This window comes from Lepidochelys kempii, chromosome 1 (assembly GCF_965140265.1).
Source record: "Lepidochelys kempii isolate rLepKem1 chromosome 1, rLepKem1.hap2, whole genome shotgun sequence".
Lineage (NCBI taxonomy): Eukaryota > Metazoa > Chordata > Testudines > Cheloniidae > Lepidochelys > Lepidochelys kempii.
The window spans coordinates 250,396,434-250,414,719 of NC_133256.1; the positions used below are offsets into that span (position 1 = coordinate 250,396,434).

The 18,286-nt window shown below is 41.1% G+C and overlaps 1 protein-coding gene across 15 annotated transcripts in view; it reads right to left on the reverse strand.

Annotated features, from left to right (window-relative positions):
* Window positions 1–679: 679 nt before the first annotated feature.
* PAH (phenylalanine hydroxylase) overlaps window positions 680–18,286 on the reverse strand; it is a 140,328-nt gene continuing 122,721 nt past the window's right edge. For 12 of the 15 annotated variants that reach the window (XM_073323540.1, XM_073323558.1, XM_073323584.1 and 9 more), the window contains 5 exons: window positions 15,565–15,621; window positions 13,924–14,019; window positions 12,144–12,277; window positions 8,654–8,769; window positions 5,635–7,978 (listed from right to left, as the gene is read on the reverse strand). In XM_073323540.1, coding sequence (XP_073179641.1) covers window positions 7,935–7,978; window positions 8,654–8,769; window positions 12,144–12,277; window positions 13,924–14,019; window positions 15,565–15,621 — 447 coding nt within the window. In that variant the 3' untranslated portion in view covers window positions 5,635–7,934. Of the gene's footprint in view, window positions 1,122–5,634; window positions 7,979–8,653; window positions 8,770–12,143; window positions 12,278–13,923; window positions 14,020–15,564; window positions 15,622–18,286 lie in introns of those variants that run through there. The other 3 variants (XM_073323545.1, XR_012156140.1, XM_073323649.1) reach the window with 3 other exon arrangements.

Genomic DNA, 18,286 nt, shown 5'->3' on the forward strand with positions numbered 1-18,286 from the left:
AAGAATTCAACATGGTTGTATAGAAATTATTCCATACAAATGTACCACCGAATGCTCCACAGCTTTATAAAATCATCCTCCCCTGATTCCAGGGAGAACGCTACAACGACACATGATCTACTGTGAGCCCCCTGAATTCCCCTTCTTCCCTGTGGGTCAGAGGAGGGCAGGGATGGGCGCTGTCCCAGGTGCTGAAACTCTCCTTGACCAGAAGCAGCAACCCCAGCTGCTTTCCCTGCTCCTGGATCCCTTGTAACGTCCTATCCTCTTAGTGCCTGGATTTCTAGGATAATCCAGTTTGTTGGCTGGCTCGGTTAGTTTGGTTCTGATTTTGGCTGGTCGCTTGGGAATAAGGATCCAGAGTGAAACGCCTTCCAGCAAAAGCAATAACTAGGACAGAAATGTAGCGCCGAGATACCTATTTGTAATTAACACGAGTCTTCTGAGCTTGGATGGTTTCTGAGCTAGCCACGAGGGAAAAACGAGTTCTCTGCAGTTCGAAGTGTTAGCGAAGGAGATCCGAGGTTGTCAGCTGATTTGCTTTCAATGGGAGTACAGTAGGAATCCGCATTCCTTCGGCATTATTTACACCCACAGTGAAATTAAGACCAGGTATTTAATAAAGAACAAGATTCCCAGAATCCACATTTTCTGGAACTGACATTCCTTGGTGAGCTTTTGTAACCGATAACTGAAAGTGTGATTAGATGGTAATATAAACTAGAATGCCATCGATATAAACCTGTATTATTTCGCTCTGTAATCTATTATCTAGCTCTCTATAGCTATACCTATATAATCTAATCAGCAAAGCACCTCAGACACGAACCTATCACACCCAAATCTGCTGTGACACAGTGCAGAAGTTCACAACGAGATACCAAAGAATACAAGTTTATAGGGGTAAACCCAATAAAAATCTTCCCAGAGTGAAAAGCCAGTCAAGACAGCCCGGGGCTTGATTCTCTCTGAAGATAACGACCTCCTCATATGTACTTTTAAATCTGGACAGTAAAAGGTGTAAATATTAATAGTTTCCATACAACCACCTGTACTCCCAGTCAAAATCATTGGATCAAAATGTCCGGCAACATCCATTTTCTTGATGTTTTTTTTTCCTTCTGCAAAATAAAATAAAATAAAACCATGCTCAGAAATACAAAGTTGCCAGCGAATGGATACTTGACCTCCAGCTTCAGACTCAGGTAATGCAGGGTTGAAATTAGCAAGGCCAATCTCCTTGGCGCATTGTGTTCGAAGCCAGCTTCAGAGTTATAAAGTAGTAACAGCATCAGTCACCCTAACAGGGACAAACCACTTCTCCTTTTGTTCGTTCTGCTGCCATTTTGTTGAGCTGAATGAGAAAGCCTGTAGGCTGCGGTTCACCAGCTCATTCCCCTTTTTGAGATCCAGCAGGTGATGCTAAAAGCTAGGAATAGAAACTACCAACAGAAGGGTTAGTGACACATAGAGGAAAAACCAGCCAAGTGTTTACTGGAGTGAAGGCACCTCTGATTTGCTTGAGGGGCAAAAGAACAGATTCACACTGCTTCCGTGGGTTTCTGGCTGACAGCCTCATCAATTTTGAAGTGTGTTAAGCACAGGAATAATACCCTATAATGCCTTATTAAATGCAAAGTTATGCAAGGAAGTCTGATACAAATGTCATAACTGCAAAAAGTACATCAGGTAAATTAATTTGCAATCGTAATGCCGTAAACCGCCAGCATTAAAACATAGCTGATGAAAAATGTGGTCAGGTAAATGCTTCTTTTTATACCATAAACTTCTATTATTTGCCTGCTGTAAATGAATATTTAAAATATGGCCCATATGTTTAATTGTAACCATTACGGGCCTGTTCTAAAGCCCACTGACTTATGTGAGAGTCTTTACACTGATTTCAGTGGGCTTTGGACTAGGCTAGGCATGAAATCAGTGCCAAGATGAATTACATTATTTAAGTCTGCCTATACTACGAATATTGTCTGCAGTGGTTTTGTATGTGTTGGTCCCAGGATATTAGAGAGACAAGGTGGGTGAGGTAATAGCTTTTATTGGACCAATTTCTGTTGGTGAGCAAGGCGAGCTTTCTAGCTTCCCAGAGCTCTTCTTCAGATATTAAAAGACATTACCTCACCCACATTGTCTCTATACCATAAATACAGACCTTATACATTTTATCTATATAGCTACAGATATAGTTAAGTATTTGATCAAATAATTTTAAGGGCACAGAGTTACTGACTATAAGGCTAGTGCGAACATTGCCATCCATGCTCTGAACCCAGCTTCCCCAAAAATCACTCTGCGGAGTATTAAAAGAAGGCGCCACTGCATTAAAAGTGACGTTTGTAACATTTCAGAGAAGAATGGCTGAACTTTTGTAACACATGTCTGTGTTTTAGGGGTGCACCAGTGTAAGAACTGGGCAAGAAATAATTCCATGGACTTGATTCCATGCTGTCGTATGTAACATTAATTCCAGGTGGTTAGACAGTAAGCTCTTAATGGCAGGATGTATGTCTGACACTGTATTTATAGCTGCCTACCACAACTGGACTAGTCATGTGACAAACATTCTAGTTCCAGATCTCCTTACCGGGACAAAATGTACCAGATCTTAATAAATTATTATACAGACAGACTTGCAGCAGCTTACAGCTAAGAGGGAAATAACTTCTAACCTCAGTGGTCAATATTTGAAGCTATAACTCCCCAAATAAGCTACATTTTCTAAAAGGTCTGGTCCTGCAGTCCTCGCCTAGACTCCCCCTGAGTCTCACATGCATAGGCACTCACATACCTGCACATAGTAGAGTGATCCATTGCTCACTGAAGTCAATGGGCGCCGTTCCTTTGACCAAAGCTGGGCTTTGACTCAGGTCCAGCTTGCACATTTGAATACATATTTTGTGTATGCAGTCACCAGTTGGCTGCTTGTGATTACATGTGATTGTACCTACATCCAACTGCTCATTTGAACATGAACGGTTTATGTGCATCTAGGAAATCTGTCTGGCTATCTCCATTTTAGGGCACTCGCAGACACTCTATCAGGAGTCAAGAAGCAGTAGTAATGCATCAGGTGCCATAGATAAAGGTCAATATCCAGAGTCAGAAAGTAGAAATTAGGTGCCAAGGAAACCAAGATCGAGTATCCTGTGCCAAGAATTAAGTTTCATATTTCCCCGAATATGGAATTTGTCAATCATAGGTTATTTTTGGAAAACCTATTTCCCCTGCCCTCCAATTACTCTCCCTTTAAATGGGTATATTTAATTGGTTAGGTCCCTACTGAATGCAACAAGAACTGGGCCAAACTATGTGAACCTATTTCAGCCCTGGAGGCAATTCCATTGACATCAATGGAGCTGCGTCTGCTTACAACAGGACTGAATTGGCCCTCGTCTCTCTCTGTGTGTGTGTGTGTCCACATTTAATAAGGAGGATTAATTAAGGAGGATCCCCCCCTCTTCCTGCTCCAACTAACAGCGTAGGAGTATATGATTCCTACTTTGAATCGCCATCATCTCACTTTACTTGCAAAAGCAATTTGGTTTACTTTCATTATAGTGCTGGCCAGAGATATTGTAGACACTCCCATTTCCCTCTCCCTCCAGTATATCAGATTGCAAATTTCTTTTCTTTAACTAATTCTCAGTATGCGTTCAAGCAAATCTCTGGGTTGCTCTTGCTGGAGGAGATGAATTTTTGGTCTAAGCTAGTTATTTTCTTTATTTCCTGAAGCAGCAGTTATACAGCATTGTGAGGGCCCCTTGCTGAAGAATCTATGATAAGTAAGACTTATGTTTCTGTGTCAACCAGGCTTGGCAGCTTTAACTCAAACACAGGTCAAGGTTTCCATTGGACTCAGCTTTTAGTGGTGCTGACAGAGTCTTTAATAAGCCCCTTCTTTGAATACCTCAGTTTCAACTTATAAGGAAACTTAGGTCTCAGACACATAGGCTCAGATCCTCTAAGGCAGATAGGTGCCTAACTCCGACTCAAATCCCTTTGAGGACCTGGGCCATAGTCCTTTTGCAGGAAAATTCCCTTGGAAGTCAGCGAAAGTTGGCCTGCATAAAAGACTATAAGACTGAGCCCTAAATTAGTTTCCATAGTAAAAGAAAGTCAGGTCACAAAAGAGCTATGCCCATGCTTTATATTTTAAAGGGCACATATTAAACCAACAGGAAGGTCCTGTTGGTTTAATGGAAAGTTGTGGCATAGCCTTGGCTATGGAATGGCTAGCATGTCTCCATAGTAGTAAACCAGGTTACACAAATCCCATCTGGTTAATGGGTTTTATTGTTAGCAATTTTATTTGCATACAACAAAACAAAACTGTTACCTATTGCTTTTCAGACATATACAAGGATCAGTGTCTCAATCACTACATTGCCCAATACTGCTGAAATACACACTTAATATGTACTACATACTATATTTATTTAGCTCTGCAAGAACATGATAATCTGTTGACATAAATAGTAACAGTGAATATATGCAATGTAATGAAAGTAAATGGTAAGGAAGTTAAATGGTTTGCATGCAGTGAGGCACCAAAGTAAGTGTTAGCTCAGCTGTGCATTTGTGCAGACAGCAAAACCTGCTAAAGAGATGCTACTCAACGAAGATGTATAATTACATCCCCCCATACTGAAGATGAAAAGTAAATGCTTCAAAATATAGAATATCACAATGCACTATATATGGCATCTTGTCACTACTTGATGTGCCCATGTAACTCATTATTAGTGTTACTTTATGGAGCCATAATGGCCTATGTGCTTAGAAGAATCTGGGTTTGTGGAAGAATGAAAAGCCACACCAATCGTATTAGCTATTGGCACTTTTAGGGAAAACAAACAAATCAACCTAAACCAACTAACTAATTTCAGCAGAAATCCTTTTCATACAGTGGCTTTTACATTGTATTTATTGTTGAGGCTTTGTTAATAATGGATTTATATGGTATTACTATTATTCATTTAGATTCATTTAAATGCTAACCAGGTCTTCTACCTATACACCTTTGACATAACTTAAAAATACAGTATATGCTAAGTGCAGCAGTATACTTTAAGATTAAACCATCAGCAGAAAGCAAGGTAAAATCTCAAGTCTCCCTCCCACTCTATTTCCACATCTTTACAATAATAAACACCCTCATGATCAACTCTATTAAAGGCAGCTATCAAGACTAATAGTATCAGCATGGGCAGTTGACCTTCTGTCAATGCAACTAAGGTGGACTCTGTTTCGTAACCAGGTTGGTACCCAAGCTGAAAAAGATCAAAGAGATCTGACGCGACTAGATACTGCAAGAGCTGTTTCACCGCAACTTTTTGATCACCTTAGTCAGGAATGAAGGCACCATGGATATTTTAGCTTATTCTACAAGAAGCACTGAAGGAAGAAGCATGGAGGAAGAGGTTATAGCATGGGACTGGGGGTCAGAAGTTTAGTCATAGTTGAAAGAAGAAAAGGAGTACTTGTGGCACCTTAGAGACTAACCAATTTATTTGAGCATAAGCTTTCGTGAGCTACAGCTCACTTCATCGGATGCACATCGGATGCTGTAGCTCACGAAAGCTTATGTTCAAATAAACTGGTTAGTCTCTAAGGTGCCACAAGTACTCCTTTTCTTTTTGCGAATACAGACTAACATGGCTGTTACTCTGAAACCAGTCATAGTTGAGCATCCTAAGTACTTGGATAGCACTATGATGGGAACACTATAAAAGCCTAAATTGACAGAGCCGGAATGTTTATCTCAGGCTCGATAGCAGATCCTGGACATGCCAAGTAACCTTCTATGCCTCTGTTTCCCTGATTGTAAAATACAGGTACTACTTCATGGATCTGAGACTTCTTAGTTAATGTTTTTAAAGCTTGTTGTTTTTTGATGTTCTTGCATGAATGATGCTGCAGAAGTGTAAAATAATATTGAGTATTTTTGTTTAATTTAGTCTTTCCAACACACCACTTAAAAGTACTATATATATATGTAACTATCTGTTTTACTACTGGCTTACTAAACATTTACATTTATTTAGTTTACATAGCAGAATGATATGTTTACCAGACTGAAGAGAAATTAAAAGATTTTTTACAAATTTTAATTTCTTTCTTGAGCTATCCACTAAAAATAGTATTCTAAATGCAACTAACTTAAAATATTTAAAAATAAATGCATAAGCTTATTTTTTTAGTAAGAAAATCTAGTTGCTTTTTGTTTCATCCACTTCTAAAATCCCAAGGGGGCTAGTACTCTCACTTCACTTAACAGTAGTTTGACACCAGTGTAATTCCATTGACTTAACTGGAGTCATTCCAGACTACACCTGTGTAAATGAGACAGAATCAGACCCTAAATGTGAAAGTTGTTTAATAATTCCACTTAAGTATAAAGGAAACCATGTATCCTGTGTTCCCAACAGCACCATGGATGCTGCTCTACTGTTATTCATAGCAGCAGTCACAAAAAGATTTGAAAGCCAGCAGGAGATTATTTTGAAAGACTTCAAACTTGTGGTGGAATCATCCTTTTGTGAACACAATCACCTTAGCGGTATCACTATACTAGAAGAGAAGGAACATGGGCTACTTTCACTTTTGAAATAAGTGCCAGGGATTAAAGGTTTGCACAGACATAACCACACAATAAAAGACCCAGTAATAAAAAAGGCATACTTCAAAGCACCAAAATGATGCCATTTTGTATAAAAATACTTCTGTTCAAAAAGGTCCCAGCTGGTATCCTTAGATTAGATTAATGTTATTATACTCTATAAATATAATAGAGGCAGTTGTAGTTTGGATCTCCTTAAAGGGCAATGTTTGAATGAAAGATCCATTGCTTTTTGAGAAGTAAATATAAAAGTGGTGCAAGACTAGATATTACAAAACTGATTTAAAAGTCCATAAAATGTAAAGCCCACAGTAGCTTTAGAACCTCTCATCACATTTTGAAACTTGTGTATGGGAAAGTTGTTAATGAGAAACACTGATTTGCTCTGCTTAGCTTCGGGTGGTTCAAATGTCCAATCTGTGACCTAGCAAATTTAGTCCCTGGACTATGAGCTGTGGGAACACATTGCACATGGTGTGAACACAATATTTTAACACTGAAGGAGAAATCTTCACTAATGAGTCAGAAACATACTGAAAACACAGTCTCCGCTAGTAACATCAGAGCATCTACTCTTTGACTAAATTTGAAGTCACTTTTGCAGAACAAAAACTTTTACAGCAAAATTCACCCCAGTGCAGAGGACCCACACAAAGTACTACTTAAGCCCCATGTTAAGGTGGCAAACTGTGGCCTCTTCTCCGTGCAGCGTGCCCAGCGTGTAGTGGAAGAGGTGCAGATTTGCTATGTAGGGGACAGGGTTTGTGAGGACATGTAGATCCTAGGGATACAGAGCTTAGCTCTCCAGGGGAACCTGGCATGGCTTCAGGCTGGGGCAGATGGGAGTGTAGGAGGGATATGGCAGGGTGGGTGAATCTGCTTCTAGTCATTGCCACATTGTCACCGGGACATGGGGGCAATACAGTACCAGGGCTGCAGTAACTCTGCAGGCTGGTGAATGGAGAAGGATTCCCTCTTCTGCCAGCTTCCAGGATTCAGACGGAAAAGATGTACAGGCCATGGACAGTCACCCAGGGCTGGGGTGAATTCTAAACAGAATTATGATATGCAACCAAAGAGAGCACAGAGTCACCCACAGAAGCCCCTTTTGTTGCTAAGATATAGGGATTAAGTAATATATATGTGTATGTGTATGTGTGTGTATATATATATATATATATCATAGACATTCACACATTCAATAGAGTGATAATGTGAAATAGCTAGAATATTATTGGCATTTGCATATAGTCACTTCAGCAAGTTGCTCTTGGAAGAGAGGACTCTGAGAAAACCTTCATTCTATCTTCTTGAGGGCACTGCAAAGAGTTCCCATCTCACCTGCACATGAAATAGCAAAAATCAGTGTTTGTCCTGTTAGTCTTACAGCCTGTTCTATACATTTCAGTGGAACTTCAGCACAGCCATATTTTCATTCCCTGAAAGAATGAGACCTAAGAGGTGGGTGATAGACTGGGCACATTAACTTAAATGGATGTTTTGTATGAGTACAGACAGCAGGATCAGCCCTTATATCTGGAGTTTTATCAGCCATAGATGCTGTGTAAGATCAGGGATGCTGGCTCTGAGCAGTCCAGCCAGTCAATTGGAAAGAACTACTCATCCTGGAACGATGAAAGAAAATCCAAATGGTCTAAGGCTGTGAATATCCCCTTTTCCTCACTGGGGGCAGAGAGAGCCACAACTTTGTTTTCATCCTCCTGTGTTATCACCAACCAGTCCTCCAAACTTTGCCAAAGCCCTCCAGCAAAAGGAATAACATCAAGATGTGATATTTCCAATATAAAAAGCAAACAATAAAGTGGGCAAACTTCTTTGGGGGATGGGTGAAATTAGGAAGCAGTTTTTATACACCATAAAGGAAATATTTAGGACCTGATCAAATTCCCACTGGAGTGAGAATCAGGTCTTTAATGGAGACAGGAGAAAAACACTTCTCCCCATTCAAGTCCTAGCTTTTGAGGAATCTAATATAACAAAACTGCAATTGCTTACTGCTGATGGACTCAGCTAAATTCTTCAACTGCTTTGCATTGTCCAAGACTTCAATTCTCTGGGTGTATGGATTGTAGCGAACCGAGAAAGGTCGAGGGATTGTTGAAGCAAATCTCCTGAAGGAGAAAAGACAAATACTTTTATGAAAACAACTGTTTCTTTTTAAGTAACCTGCTCCTTTGAGTTGGGAGGAGCTTTTATTGATGTGAAGGATAGGGAAGCCAATGTGGTAAAGTAACTAAAGACCAACTCCGTGACTAGGCAGCAACAGTATTCTCCAATGCTTTAGCAATATCCTTGAGGCTGACCTGGGAGGCTTTCCTATAGGTGTGTCATTTATTAACCACCCTTCATTTTTTCAAACAGACCCCATTATGCAGTATTTACCATGCTATTATAGGAGTAATACTGGCTGCTGCTGATTTAACCCAGTGAGCAGGTGTCAGCATTTCCCAGACTTTAAATCCCCGTTTTCCTATTACTAATGCAGAATGTGATTCCCTGATCCACTTTTGCAGTCCTTGGGGTTGCAGAGCTTGACATGCATTAGAGCAATCTCAGAGCTTGTCTAACTTCTGATAGCTGGTAGCAGCCTCCAAGGTGCTGGAAAGCCGGTCAGAGATCACTGGAGCGCAGTTTCATTCTGGCCACACTTTTTTCTCAGCCTTGCCAGGGGAGTCCTCAGCTGTGGGATTAGGGTTGCTTTACAGCCTCTTGGTCTGGCACTTATATACTGGAGGTGAAGATCTGGTCCAATAATTGTGGCAGAACACCTGTCATTTGCCAAAGCTCTCTCACTGAAGTTATACCAGAAGTTATATTGCCTTGGAAAATGGCTGTGCTTCTCAAGTCACCTACAGCTCTGTTACTTCAAAAAGTTTGAGAGACAAAGAATGGGAGACTCAAGGGCTAGGTAATAGGCTACCAAGACCAAGGGCCTCATGTACTCTGTGGTAAAGCTGGACCAAATTCTACAGCAGCAACTCCTGTGTAAATTTATTCTATCAAATGTATTCTATAAATAAAGTCCTTCATTCCCACCCCCCACAAATGCACACAGTTATGGCTCATAGTTGAATATTGACATAAAATTTGTTGATGATTATGTTCAGCCATGCATATTTCTGGGCATAGGTGTTTTCCTCTATCCTTTCCAGATGGCCAGCTCCACTCTTTGGGCCGTGGCTTCCACAATGTCCAGGCAACCCAACTCCAGAGGCAAACACCTGCATGCGGCTGTGGTAAACAGGCACAAACAATGGAGCATGTCATATCTGAATGTCCCCGGGGGGTCTGAAGGACATTCACCAGCTCATTGCTGTGGCAATGTATTGGCAATCAAATCTAGATATAAATTTGTAGTCATTGCTACCTATCCAAGCCATACAAAAGAAGAAGAAACTCCAGATTGAATTCAGGCCACGTTAGTAGTGACTGAAGCCACAATCCCACCCGAAGTCTTTATGGGTTGCCCCCCTGTGTTCATGTGGAGCTCTGCACAGAACCGTGGCCTAAACGTATTATTGTGTGATGGCTAGTCAGTGGTCTATAAGACAAAGGTTGGTGGTATCAGTCCAGGTCCTTCTGGGCAAGTGTCAACATTCTAGGAAAAAGAATGTTCCTTCCAGATCTCAGTAAGAGGCCCAAGGGCTTCACTAGAAGTAGGAAACCTTAGCTCAGACACAGAATGCTGACTAAAAAAACAAAGGCAGTCTGTGACCACAGTCTCCCTTGTATTCACACTGTTCTAATTATTTTTGTACAAAATATGCCTTGTGAGGTACCATTTGAAAACTAAGAACTCACTGATCAATAATATCACGGGGAAAAGGCATGTAGCAACATGATATGTAAAGTTATGAAATTCCCCTGAATAAAATTATTGGCACATGTTCTAAAACACACAGCTCTGCCCAGGCAGAAGTATACTGAATAAAAGAAATGTGTGTTTACCTCAGTAATACATATAAGTATTAAATAAGGTCCTCAACACAGCAGGGGGAGGAGATGGCAGGCAACAAAGCAAATTAGCATTTCAGCAAACACGTTTGAGAAGAAAGTACATGGAGCCTCCTTCACCACCAGACTTAATGTCACCTTTTTTACTGTTTGAATAAACTTTGCCTTGAGGAGTAACTCTCAGAAGAATCCACTTCAAAAGGTTAACTGGACTATGAAAGAAAGGGGCAGAAAACCCCAAGGTATCTCTCTCTTTCTCACCTAAGATGACAAAAGAACCAGACCATTGACATTGAGGGGAGATTCCGACCTGAGATTTTGGTCATCCATATTGCTGGAAATGTGTGTGAGGATTTTACTTTGAATGAAGTGTAGCTTGTTAAGTTTTAGCTACTAAGAAAGAGATTTATTTTTATTTCTCTTCTAACCATAGTACTTGATACTTGAATTCACTTAAAATCCTATCTTGTTTTGTTAATAAACTTGTTTTATTTTTAATCTGAACCAATTCAGTGCTGTGTTTAAATTGAACTGTTTGGTAACTCCAGTTAAAGTAGCAAACTGTTGAATACTGACCCTTTACAGGGGCAATGGACCTTTAATATCTGAACTGTCCAGGAGAGGGCTGGACAGTGCAGAATACATGCTTTTGGGAAAATTTAGAACTGGGAGTGTGTTGGGGTCACCCTGAAAGTAGTAACCCAGACTGGCGGAAGCCACAGTGTGACTGGGGTGTTGCTGACAGGTTGCTGGGGTCAGAGCTGTTGGATCAAGGCTGTAGCTATGCACACACACACTCTGGGTGAGACCTTCATGCTGGCAGGCTGTTTGTAAGTGGCCTACTTTTGAAGCTACAACAGTAAAGTATTGTAAGGCACCCATGGTTACAGGGCAGGCAGTGACACAATCTCTCTCTGGTCTGGATTGTACCCCAGATGTGACACAGTCCCATGAAGGAAATAGGCAATTATCTTATTTCGGTGTAAAGCCCAAGTTTGAAATATGTACATGAGGCGTAAGATAAATAATAAACAATAATAGTTATTTTTATTATTAAGGGTTTCCATTGTGGAATAAAAGGGGAAAAGATTTGAGCAGCAGATGAAGCTACTGAGCAGAACCAGAAAAGAATAGCTGTTGTGAAAGGAGAACATGGCCCAGGGATTTTGTTGTTAGCCTCAACTACAAGAAGCCAAGGCTTGACTGGGCTTTGAGACTGAACTATTCTCTCATCCCTAGAAGGGATTTTCCCAGGATGTGATTGGTAGAGTAGCATCACTGCCTACGTCACACTCTTCTGAGAAAAACTGAAGACTTCAGCCTTCAGGGCTATCAAGCTGACTACAGAACACATTCAAACAGTCCTCTTATGCAGAGCAAAAGCTGAAAGAAGCTTTTAAAAGCCAGACCAGAAGTCTTAAACTTCAAGACTTCAGAGAACATGCTCCTCAGCTGCAGGGGTCCACAAAGGCCTCAGGGAGGTATGTGTGTGTGTAAGATATTGCCTATAATGGAGAAATGATTATTTTACCTTACTTTTTCCTTGGCATTTTTAAAACTTTCAGCAACATAGTAAACAGGCTGGAACTCAGTGACTGGGTATTTCTGGACTGCAGTCTTCTCCAGGTTAAGGGATTGAATTTCAGGTTTATCTGATAAACAGTACTGTATGGAAAGAGTGAGAGGTTTCTTTCCATTAAAAAGTGGTTTTGTTTGAATAACGAAGGAGGACAATCTTACTTAGATATGCACACGTTCAGTTATTCAGGACCTGCTCTTCCTCCCATTGAAGTCAAAAGGAATTTGACCATTGAGTTCAAAGTGAGGCAGAACAGGCCCTAAATGAAGATAATGATCCATTTATGAAATATGACTTCTATGCAATATAACAGATTCATAGATTCTAAGGCCAGCCCTCCTGTTTAACACAGGTCATGGAACTTCCCCAAATCTGTTTGAATTAGAGCCGATTTTTTAGCAAAAACATCCAATCTTGATATACTAATTGCTAATGATGGTGAATCCATCACTATCCTTGGTGAGTTGTTCCAATGGTTAACTACCTTCACTGTTCAGTTCTGTGCCTTATTCCAGTCTGAATTTGTCTAACTTCAATTTCCAGGCATTGGTTCGTGTTACACCTTTCTCTGCTAGATTGAACAGCCCACTATCAAATATTTGTTCTCCCCATAAATACTTAAAGACTGCCAACTCACCCCTTAACTGTCTCTTTGATAAGCTAAATAGATTGAGTTTCTTGAGTCTATCACTATAAAGCTGTGGTCCCCAAACTTTTGAGAGTCATGTCCACCTTTGCCCCTGTCTGCACCTGCCCCAGGGCAGGGAGCGGGTCAGCGGCTCCAGGAGGGAGGACACACGGATGGGGTAAGGGGACCGAGGCTGGGACTGCAGCTGGGGGTGGGTCTGGGGCTGGGAGTGGGGCCATGGACAGGGGTCAAGGCTGGTGGAGGTGGTGGGAGTAGAGCCGCAGACTGGCTGCGGTGCGGGCTGGCAGCCAGGCCCATGGCTAGGTGCAGCTCTACTCCCAGCCTTGCTCCCAGCCTTGGCCCCAGACCGGGAATGGAGCCAGGGCCAGCAGCTCACACTGGGGGCTGGCACGGGGCTGGGAGCACAACCATAGCAAGGTTGGGGATGGGGCCAAGTGCAGAGCCGGGAGCCAGGGATGTGGCTGGGGGTGGGACCAGAGGAGAGCTGGGAGCGGGGAGTGGCTGAGTGGTGGCCCCTCCCTCCCATGTGGGGTGGCCCGAACCCTGCTGCACTCCCAGACATTTCTCCATGCCCCCCTGGGGATCCTGTCCCCCACTTTGAGACCCTCTGCTATAAAGCACATTTTACAATACTTTAATCATTCTCATAACTCTTCTCTGAATCCTCTCCAATTTGTTGACTTCCTTCTTTAATTGAACTGAATACAGCATTTCAGTAACAGTTGCACCAGTGCCTAACACAGAGATAATATAACCTCCTTACTCCTATTCAAGACTCCAAGCATTACTTTAGCCTTTTCGTCCACAGCATCACACTGGGAGCTCATGTTCAGCTGATTGTCCACCATGACCCCCAAGTCTTTTTCAGAGTCATTTCCCAGTCCTCCACCCTGTAAGTATGGCCTGCGTTCTTTCTTTCTAGATGTATGGCTTCACATTTGGCTGTATTGAATTATAGTACTCCATTTAATTCAATCTGGATGCACAGCATTAGGTGAAGATACAGTAACATTTACATAAGAAACACGTAATCAAAAAAACCCCATGAATCATGTAGCTATTATGACGTTATTGGGAACAAACCTGCAACTCGCCAAATGAAGACAGCAGCCCAGCACCATAGGCCTTTATTGCATCACCTTCTTTACAGAGTCCAAATTCCACCGTAAACCAATAGACCTAACATGAATATTAGACAGAAATAGATGATTCTCTAAGCAAACACTATCTGACCATGAGGCACTGATTTTTAAGTATTTGGAACTTACATTTGCTAGATAAAGTTAGTATTTAAACCATAGCTACATAGATAAAGTTTTTAAATAAAGACTGTTTTAAAATGGTTCATTTTTACTGAACAGATCTGCTCTTCTTTCAGTGAAATTCACCCCTTTGAAGAGGGTCAGCACTAGGTCTACGTTTCACTTACATCCTACTTAAGCCATCCAAATAGCCATGTGTGTATCCAGATCTGCTTACTTTCCTGACAGAATAAGTTATTTTTTACAGCCTTTATATTTGTTGGCAGAACAGAGCCAGAGAGAGAAATGGATTGTAATATGGATTGTCAATCATTGACAAATGTTGAGTTTTGTTCCCTTAGTGAAACAAATTGTTTCCTGTTTCACATGTAGGGCACCAAGATATTACAGAGACAGGGGAGAGCAAAAGAGACTAAATTGTTAGCAGAACCCTGACAATTGCTTATGGTTCGGCTTGGAAGGAGCAGATTTTTATCAGTAAATGTTGGTAATCATCAATTTCACTGTACATGCACAAGGCAAAGAAAAAATATTTCCAAAGATAACAATTGAAATTTACAGATCGGTGGAGTAAGAAAAATGCTGCCTGAGAACTTACTAGAGTTTGATTTAAGAATATTTACTTTGTATATTTTGACATGTGATGTTAACACTTTGCATTTTTCAATCTTAATGTCTACTACTGTCATTAAATAATTGTCCCCCCCATTATTTCCCACTTCTGTGAAAATTTAAATAGACAAAAAATGAAAAAGTTTAAAAAACAGAATTTTGTGCAACTGTGAAAATTTAAATGTTTAAAATGCTTAAAAATCAATATCAATATTAGCAGTCAAATTTATAAAAGAAACAAATAAAAGTGGAATTCTGCCAAACCTACTTATGCTGCTTAAGCTAGAAAGAACACAGCTTGACTTTCAGCTGGAATTCATAGAGATCTGGGTCTCAGCTCTCCCACAGTAGGGCATGAGTAACTCCCATTGACATCAGAGGGAGTTATTTGTACCATAGGGTGGAAGAGCAGAGTCCTTGGCCAGTAGAACAGCTGTCAAAGCTGTCTCCTCCTGCACATTTGCAGGAGAAATGAAGTAACTGCAGTATCTCCTTACCAGAAAGGGTCCAGCTAGAGCAACTATACTCTGGCTTTTCTTGTTTAATCACAACTGTCAAGTCAATAAGGCTCTGATAGGATAAGCTTTCTTATTATCCATTAAGGCAAGTGTTTACCGGTGGGATTTTCCAAAGTGCTTATAATTGGCCTAATTTTGCTTCCATTAAAGTCAGTGGGAATTCCACCACTGACTTCAGTGGAAGCAGAATTAGGCCAGCCCTCCACCCCAGATCTTCAAAAGGTATTGAGGCACTTCACCCATTGAAGTCCATGGGAATCAGGTGCCTAAATAACTTCTGAAGATCTGGGCCTGAGAGCTTTGCAAAATCCCATCCTAATGTATTAAATTACCGTAGCAAGTTTCTCAATGTATTCATCCGGCGCTCCCAAGGATGCAAGTCCAATTTCCTGCAATAATAAATCATTGTTCTTCAAGCTGTTTAGTGCAAACATTGCTTCTAATATGCCTTATTTCATTGTTCACTTTTTAATTACCATCTAGCACCACCACACACAAATGTTAACAGGGCACCTTACCCTAGTGCACCAGCAATTGTTAACCAGAAGTCCCTATGGAAGTTAATGAGGGTCTCTGTCTAAATTTCATTTGCATGGTGTGACCCATTGGACCTGGCATGTAGCCCATTTCCACTGACTTCAATAGGCTTTGGATCAGGCCAACAGTAAGCAACCAGCAGAATCTTACAATAAAAAGATGATAAGTCAACCACAAAGCAGATACTTTAAATATTTATCATTGTTCTGGTGGACCCTGGTGGAAAGTGAACATAAGAACATAAGAACGGCCATACTGGGTCAGACCAAAGGTCCATCTAGCCCAGTATCCTGTCTTCTGACAGTGGCCAATGCCAGGTGCCCCAGAGGGAATGAACAGAACAGGTAATCGTCAAGTGATTCATCCCCTGTCGTCCATTCCCAGCTTTTGGCAAACAGAGGCTAGGGACACCATCCCTGCCCATCCTGGCTAATAGCCATTGATGGACCTATCCTCCATGAACTTATCTTGTTCTTTTTTGAAACCAGTTATAGACAACATCCTCTGGCAAGGAGTTCCACAGGTTGACTTTGCGTTGTGTGAAAAAAGAATTCCTTTTGTTTGTTTTAAACCTGCTGCCTATTAATTTCATTTGGTGGCCCCTAGTTCTTGTGTTATGAGAAGGAGTAAATAACACTTCCTTATCTACTTTCCCCAAGCCCGTCATGATTTTATAGACCTCTATCATATCCCCACTTTGTCATCTCTTTTCCAAGCTGAAAAGTCCCAGTTTTATTAATCTCTCCTTACATGGCAGCCATTCCATACCCCTAATCATTTTTGTTGCCCTTTTCTGAACCTTTTCCAATTCCAATATATCTCTTTTGAGATGGGGCAACCACATCTGCACGCAGTATTCAAGATGCGGGCATACCATGGATTTATATAGAGGCAATATGATATTTTCTGTCTTACTATCCATCCCTTTCTTAATGACGCCCAATATTCTGTTCACTTTTTTGACTGCCACTGCACATTGTGTGGATGTTTTCAGAGAACTATCCACAATGACTCCCAGATCTCTTTCTTGAGTAGTAACAGCTAACGTAGACCCCTCATTTCATATGTATAGCTGGGATTATGTTTTCCAATGTGTGTTACTTTGCATTTATCAACATTGAATTTCATCTGCCATGTTGTTGCCCAGTCACCCAGTTTTGACAGATCATTTTGTAGCTCTTTGCAGTCTGCCTGGAACTTAACTATCTTGAGTAGTTTTGTATCATCTGCAAATTTTGTCACCTCACTGTTTACCCCTTTTTCCAGATCACTTATGAATATGCTAAATAGGACTGGGCCCAGAACAGAGCCCTGGGGGATACCACTATTTATCTCTCTCCATTCTGAAAAAACTGACCATTTATTCCTACCCTTTCTTTCCTATCTTTTAACCAGTTACCAATCCATGAGAGGACCTTCCCTCTTATCCCATGACTGCTTATTTTGCTTAAGAGCCTTCAGTGAGGGACCTTGTCAAAGGCTTTCTGGAAATCTAAATACACTATATCCACTGGATCTCCTTTGTCCACATGCTTGTTGACCCCCTCGAAGAATTCTAGTAGATTGGTGAGGCATGATTTCCCTTTACAAAAACCATACTGACTCTTCCACAACAAATTATGTTCATCCAGCTGTCTGACAATGTTGTTCTTTACTATAGTTTCAACCAGTTTGCCCGGTACTAAAGTCAGGCTTACTGGCCTGTAATTGTCAGGGTCACCTCTGGAGCCCTTTTTAAAAATTGGCGTCACATTAGCTATCCTCCAGTCATTTGGTACAGAAGCTGATTTAAATGATAGGTCACAAACTACAGTTAGTAGTTCTGCAATTTCACATTTGAGTTCCTTCAGAACTCTTCGGTGAATACCATCTCGTTCTGGTGACCTATTACTGTTTAGCTCATCAATTTGTTCCAGAACCTCCTCTAATGACACCTCAATCTGGGACAGTTCCACAGATTTGTCACCTAAAAAGCGTTTCCCCATAAGCTCATATGAAATGGTTCCAGATGCTAGGGACACAGTGTGAAAAGAACCTACTCTTATCTCAGGAACTAACTGTGAGTTTGAACCACAGAGACATCCACATGGGTGTAAAATACCCAAAGTGCAGAAAAAAATACAAGCCCAACTCAAGAATGTGTATAGCTAACTTGCTCTAAAACACAGACTGCATGCTGCAGAGTCAAAGGCTATGTCCTCACTGCAAAAAAAGAGGGCTATCTTGATGTAAAATCCTAGCAGGAGACAAGGCAGAGGCTGCTTTTGCCTCGATGTAGCTAGTCAAGGTAAACCCCAGGGCTGTGGGAGTGTGTGCACATGTGAGGGTTGGGGGACTTAGGGGTAACAGGGTTGACCTCCACTTACTACACCAAGGTAAAGACTATCTGTGCCTTGTTTCAGCTAGGATTTACACTGACTTAGTTATCTTGATGTACAAACACACCCCTTGTTGCAGTGAAGATATAGCCAAAAGCTCAGTCCCTTCCTGAGGTTTGGTGTGATTAACAGAGAAATT